Source organism: Triticum aestivum, chromosome 5D (genome assembly GCF_018294505.1).
Source record: "Triticum aestivum cultivar Chinese Spring chromosome 5D, IWGSC CS RefSeq v2.1, whole genome shotgun sequence".
Taxonomy (NCBI): domain Eukaryota; kingdom Viridiplantae; phylum Streptophyta; class Magnoliopsida; order Poales; family Poaceae; genus Triticum; species Triticum aestivum.
In genome coordinates this window covers 414,061,607-414,068,543 of record NC_057808.1, presented here as the reverse complement: position 1 = coordinate 414,068,543, position 6,937 = coordinate 414,061,607, and the positions used below count along the sequence as shown (strand labels likewise).

The 6,937-nt window shown below is 47.0% G+C and overlaps 1 protein-coding gene and 1 pseudogene across 1 annotated transcript; both read left to right on the top strand.

The window, feature by feature from the left end:
- The first annotated feature begins 2,060 nt into the window (after nucleotides 1–2,060).
- On the top strand, nucleotides 2,061–3,085 carry LOC123125213 (dehydration-responsive element-binding protein 1B-like; annotated as a pseudogene).
- A 2,645-nt stretch (nucleotides 3,086–5,730) lies between these two features.
- Nucleotides 5,731–6,718, top strand: LOC123125211 (dehydration-responsive element-binding protein 1B). The gene has a single exon (XM_044545740.1). It carries the CDS (start codon nucleotides 5,794–5,796, stop codon nucleotides 6,331–6,333), a length of 540 nt encoding a protein of 179 aa, XP_044401675.1. The 5' UTR covers nucleotides 5,731–5,793; the 3' UTR covers nucleotides 6,334–6,718.
- Nucleotides 6,719–6,937: the final 219 nt, after the last annotated feature.

Below are 6,937 nucleotides of genomic sequence, written 5' to 3'. Positions count from 1 at the left end.
GCACTACAAATAAACTCTGAAAAGGTTGAAAGTTGGCATGGTATCATCAATTCACCCACATAGCATGTGCTAAAAAGTTAAGAGGGTTACGACAAAAACTGGATGCACTTCGTGTACAAAATGGACAACTCTTCCGAAGTATCAGGGTTTCGGACGAAAATTCATCTGTTACAAAGGGATTTCATTTTGTTGAACTTATTTGAACTCCAGACTTTTTGTGTTCAAAATGCACCATTCAAAGCCACATCATAAATTTTCAACCCTTTGTGACTTCATTTGGTATTTTTCATGCATTTACTAATTTTTTTATCTAAATAACCCTGAAATTGGAAAGCACTACAAATGAACTCTGAAAAGGTTGAAAGTTGGCATGGTATCATCATTTCACCCACATAGAATGTGCTAAAAAGTTAAGAGGGTTACGGCAAAAACTGGATGCACTTCGTGTACAAAATGGACAATCTCTTTCGAAGTATCAGGGTTTCGGACAAGCACTCACCGGTTACAAAAGACATTTCATTTCTTGACATGTAACTGCAGTGATATTCTAGATCAAAGGCATCATCAGAATAGTTGTGGAGCAAATGTCTTCACTTTTTCTTCACGTGTGTCCCTTGCTTATTGCACCGTAATCACGGACAATCTTCATCGTTTAACAGGGTGCTTGGGCCAACCTTGACTTTGAAGGGAGGAATTTCATGCAACTTTTCATAATCGTCAGACATGTCTGTCGTGCCATCCACTCCCATGATGTCTCTTTTCCCTGAAAGAACTATGTGGCGCTTTGGCTCATCGTATGATGTATTCGCTTCCTTATGAATGGCATATTTTCCAATCTATCTAATCTTCAAGCGCATTGCATCCATGTTGATCTTGTGATTATCGATGACATCTGCAACATGCAACTCCAATGCCATCTTCTCCTCCTCAATTCTTTTCAATTTTTTCTTCAAGTAATTGTTTTCTTTTTCAACTAAATTTAACCTCTCGACAAGAGGGTCGGTTGGAATTTCCGGTTCACATACCTCCTAGATAAAAACATCTATGTCACGTTGGTCGGCATAATTGTCATAAACAATAAATGAAACAAATAGTTATAAAAGATAATATACCACATCTGAATCATAGACAGGACGACGGCCGTCGGGGGCAGATACCAAAACCATTGCACTATATAATAACAAACAATAATAAAAGTAAGAAAATTATACAAGTATCTATCTAAATCATACAAGTAAGAATTTTTCTTCTTTTAGAAAGAAGTTAAGAACAAGAGGCTCACCACGGTGGTGCCGGCGACGAGATCGGCACGGGCGATTGACGGCGGCGAAGACGGGGACGGGACAGGACGGACCGCCAAACCTAGACAAATCTTGAGGAAAATGTAGATTGGACAAGGAGCTTGAAGAAGAGAAAGCTTAGGTGTGGCTCGGGCATTTCATCGAACACCTCATGTGCATAGGAGGTGAGCTAGAGCACCACACACCTCTCCCACGGCTGGCCAAAAAACAGAGCAGTGGCTCTGTTCGCGGGCAGCGGCGGGGGTATATATAGGTTTCTCTTTAGTCCCGGTTGGTGGCTAGAACCGGGACTGAAGGACAACATTTGGTCCCGGTTCCAGCCACCAACCGGGACTAAAGGTCTGGGCCAGGAGCGAGGCCCATTTGTCCCGGTTCGTGTCTGGAACTGGGACCAAAGGAGTCGGACGAACCGGGACCAATGGCCCCCTAGGCCTAGCCGGCGCCCTAGCCTCATGAACCGGGACTGATGCACCCTTTGATCCCGGTTCGTGAGTGAACCGGAATTAATGTCTTTATATTGGCCTCAACCAAAGTCATGTTTTCTACCAGTGCTGTCCCATGTTTCTAAAGGTTAAGGGGGAGAATTTGCCACACCCCGCAAAAAAATTTAAAGGCCGCAGTCCGACACGGTATTTGTTCGGGCCACTTTTCTTATGCAAAGCTGAAAACTCACGGTTATTTTACGGTTCGGCGCAATATAAATGGTATACTGGAGATACTCTAACGTAGCGTATATACTGCCCAAAGAACGTACTGAACACGTGACCCACCACCTCCGCCCAGCGGCTCTTATGAGTCTTATCTCCTTCCGCGCTCATGTTATGCCGGCGCTCTCCACCCGAGCGCCGCCGCGAACAAGTACACCCCGTCACCCGTGCTTACCTGTATATACATCCCGGCCCCATCCAGCCACCGTCTCTCTCAACGCAGCAAGTCACACTTCATGAGCTCCTCGACTAGCTTCGATCGATCGATGGACGCCGCGTCCCCGTCCGACGACCAGGAGCAAGGGCCGCACCAAACGTTGTGGTCGGATCCGCCGAAGCGACCGGCGGGGCGCACCATGTTCAAGGAGACGCGCCACCCGGTGTACCGTAGCGTGCGGCGCCGCGGCCTGGCCGGAGGGTGGGTCTGCAAGCTGCGCGTGCACGGGACGAAGGGGTCCAGCTGGCACGGCACCTTCTCCACCGCTGAGACGGCGGCGCAAGCACTCGCGCTCTCCGGCCGCGACACGCCTGCCTCAGCTTTGCCGACTCCGCCGGTTGGATGCTGCCCGTTCTCGCGGCCGGCTCGTTCGGCTTCGGCAGCGCACATGTGATCAAGGACGCCGTCGTGGCGGTCCAGCGCAAGCAACCGCTTGTGTCTCCGACGGAGATGGCCGACTAAGACGAGGACGCCCATAGCTATCCGACGCCGAGCGCGCTGCCCATATTCCATGTGCAGCGACTTGCTGGACGAACTCTGCTTTGGCGGCATCGACGCGTTATACTACGCGAGCTTGGCGCAGGGCGTGCTCGCGGAGCCGTCGCCGACGGAGATTTGCGGGAGGACGGCGGCGAGTAGAGCCCCCTGGAGACGCCCTATGGATATGGAGCTACTTGCTGGACTAGAGCAGTGTAAACTGTAAACTAGTGCTATTATTCTATGGAGCTAGTGTTTGCTTCAATATTCGTGTAAAGTAGTGTTACTAATATAGATAATTCTGTTCTTCCAGATATGGGAAGAAACAGAGTAGGCATGGAGGGCAATTTTTCCCCAATGTGTTCATTCACTAATCGAGAAACTTTCCGGTTTCTACTTTTTTGGGGGAGGACTCATTTGTACTTCACCTTTTATCAGTACCCAGTAAAGTGTGAATAGTACTGTACTCTACTACCGTAAAGGTGAATGGTGCGTCCATTATTGGTCTAGAACTCGAGTGAGCACGTACACCATAAACCCAAATAAATCATTCTAAAAGTTTACATGAACTTTATCATTATATATACACAAAGATTATACGTATGAACGAGCAAAAGACACAGGGAAGTCGGAAATCCGTTGGTATTCTGGAAGCGCATGCTCCTGCGCGTGTAAATATATTTTGAAATGGAAAAAAAATTCTATATGTTCTTTGTCACATCCAAATGCTACATACAAATTTGTTGGCAAAAAGTTTAACATTTTGGCATGTGCAAAACAAAACAAAATAAACACCAAATGTTACCCCAAAATGTCACCCTAAATTTGTTTTTTCACCGGTGAAACACCGCTGCTCCGTTTCGCATGAAAAGTTTCATGGATGTTTGCGACACTAACATGAACATCTACAAATAAATAGATTTTTTGAAAATATTTACTATATATTTTTTGTTTACTATTCACACCGGAGTGCGCGCTTCCGGAGGCCAAAACGCCATTCTCGAAGTCAGAAATCCGTTGCACCAAATATAAGGGGTTGCCAGAGGAAAATCTAAGTAATGCAGAAAGAAATTGCTGATCTTGTTTTTGTGCTTTCGTTCAAATTTGGAATTTAAATTTACGACAGGTTATACTAATCCATTATTGGTCCAGAACTCGAGTATACAGGTTGTGTCTATGTATACAGGTTATACTAATCCATTATTGGTCCAGAACTCGAGTTTTTGAAAGCTTTATCAAGGATTTTAGTTCTCGGTATGCAGTCCCCACCACAGAACACAATATAAAGGATAAGTTTACATAGACTCGCTTGCACTGTCGATACCCTGACTCTTCCTTTAATTTCCTGCCAAATTTCTCTCAGCGATGTGAGATGCTGCATTCGATCGAGGGACCAAGGAATAACCCCAGCATATATATTCCTTTTGGGAAAAACAGAAGTGTAGAACATACACACAATGTTAATCTTCATGAGTTGTGTTTAATTAATATAGTACAAGGAGGTCGAATATCGATCAATAGTTTCCAGCATCTCTTTTGTACTAAGGTAATGTTTTTCTGGGATTCCATGGCTCCTAGGCATCCTTATCGGGCTTCCCGTACCACACCTTCATCCTCCACTCTAGCGCCGCCCTTGTCACCCTCGACACATGAATTGGAGAGGCGACAAAGAAGGATGTGGGCGATGCAGGCAAGAAGGATTGTCGACGCAGTGTTTTGCTGGACAGGCTGCATGAAGGATTTGATGGAGGCGAAGGCTATCTCATGCAAGAACGGCCGCTAGCAGGGGGCAGTTGAGATGTGCAAGGCGTGTGTCGATAGAGAATTGAGGAATTCAACACACATCATCTTCTCGGAGGCCAACGATGCAGACCATGCTCGGATGCCGACTCGTAGTAGACCAGAATTGATGCTCAAATGGCCGCTGCAAAATGTGACATCTCTGATCCTGAGTCGGAGAGCCTGATGGGGATGTGTTGTGGGGATAATTTCGACGAGAATGCCACCACCCCACCCCACACACACACCACTTGAACAGGTACCTACTGCTGATTGAGCTAAGTTTTAATTTCCGAAGTTAGAACCGTAGATGATGAATTTCCTAAGTTTGAGCTGCTCATAGATGATCATTTCTATTCTTTACACCCACAAGTTTTGAGCTTCGAGAGACTAAGGGTTTGTGTTGCAGGTGGCATCAGTGAGCGGCGGGTGGCAAATAATGTTGAAGTTGTTCATGACAGTGGTAGAACCAGTTAATACTAAGACTAGTACTGTTAGGTTCTAAAGCTATTGTAGTACACCCTCTGTCTAAATTACTCGTCTTAGATTTGTGTAAATACGGATGTATCTTGACACTAGATATATCCGTATCTAGACAACTCTAAGACAAGTAATTTGGGATGAAGTTAATATTATTTAACTCTAGTTTGATCTGGACTTGCTCTTTATATATATGTTCTTAGTACAATTGGCCTCAGTCTAGTTTGGTTTGGAGTTCTAAGACTATGAAATCTAGTAATCTGGTTGCAATCAGTGCGTCATCCATTATGATATGTGTTATTTTGTGCTGATGTCTACTCATGATGACTAGTTTAGAATCTGTAATTTTTCTAATCCATGTAAAGTAATCATGATCCGCCCGCCACTGTTGCTTACTCTATGAGTGGCGGGAGGCCTCGATGAACTTTTTACGCCCGTCACTGCTAGATCGTTCTGCAGTAGTGTTAATGTTGTAAACCATATTTTTGTTATCAATGATGGTTTTTTCAAAGCCTGTTGAAGATGCTCTAACGTCCCGAAAAAAAAAAGATGCTCTAACGTCGCGCTCTGGGCGGGCCTCCATCCTCAATCCTGTGGCCAACAGGGCCGAGAAGATGTGACATTTATACAGTTGTTTGTTTATTTATTTCGGCCACAAAGATGCCGTGTCTCGCCTCAGCTCGATATTTGTTGATGTTCGGAATAGAAATATCTACTCCAGTGCAAAACTTGCTTTTGCCTTCTTCCAGTAATAACTGATCATAAACAAGGCACTGAGCGCGTGACCCACCACCTACGCGCAGCCGCGCTTATCTCCTTCCGCGCTACTGCTATGCCGGCGCTCTCCACCGGAGCACCGCGGCGAACAAGTAGACCAGGCCTCATCCAGCCACCGCTGTGTCAACGCAGCAAGTCACACTTCATGAGCTCCTCCACTAAATTCGATCGATCCGTGGACGCCGCGTCCCCGTCCGACGACCAGGAGCAAGGGCTGCACCAAACAGTGTCGTCGGATCCGCCGACGCGACCGGCGGGGCGCACCAAGCTCAAGGAGACGCTCCACCCGGTGTACCGTAGTGGCCTGGCCGGGGGATGGCTGTGCGAGCTGCGCGTGCACGGGACGAAGGGTTCCAGGTTCTGGCACGGGCACGGCACCTTCGCCACCGCTGAGACGGCGGCGCGCGCGCTCGCGCTATCAGGCTGCGACGCCTGCCTCAACTTTGCCGACTCCGCCTGTTGGATGCTGCCCGTTCTCGCGGCCGGGTCGTTCGGCTTCAGCAGCGCACATGTGTTCAAGGACGCCGTGGCCACCGCCGTCGTGGCAGTCCAGCGCAAGCAACCGCTGGTGTCTCCGGCGGACATGGCCGACTAAGAGAGGACGCCCATAGCTAGCCGACGCCGAGCGCGCTGTTCATATTCAATGTCCAGCGACTTGTTGGACGAACACTGGTTTGGCGGCATAGACGCCTCATACTACCGCGAGCTTGGCGCAGGGCATGCTCGTGGAGCCATCGGCCGACGAAGATTGGCGGGAGGACGGCGGCGAGTAGATCGGTCTGGAGACTCACTACGGATATGGAGCTACTTGCTCGACTAGAGCAGTGTGAACTAGTGCTATTATTCTATGGAGCTAGTAATTGTAAATTAGTGCTAGTATTATACTCCTAGTTCTGTTCTTCCAAATATGGAAAGAAACAGAGTAGGCATGGAGGGCAATTTTTCCCCAATGTGTTCATTCACTCATATATCGAGAAAGTTTCCCGTTTCTATTTTTGGGAAGGACTCATTTGCACTTCACCACTCCCTTTTATCAGTAGCCAATAAAGTGTGAATAAGACTCTTCAACCGTAATAAAAGTGAATAGTGCGTCCATTATTGGCCCAGAACTCGAGTGAGCACGTACTCCATGATCCCAAATAAATCATTATAAGACAAAAAGTTTAGATTATATTTATGATTATATACTATATGAAAAA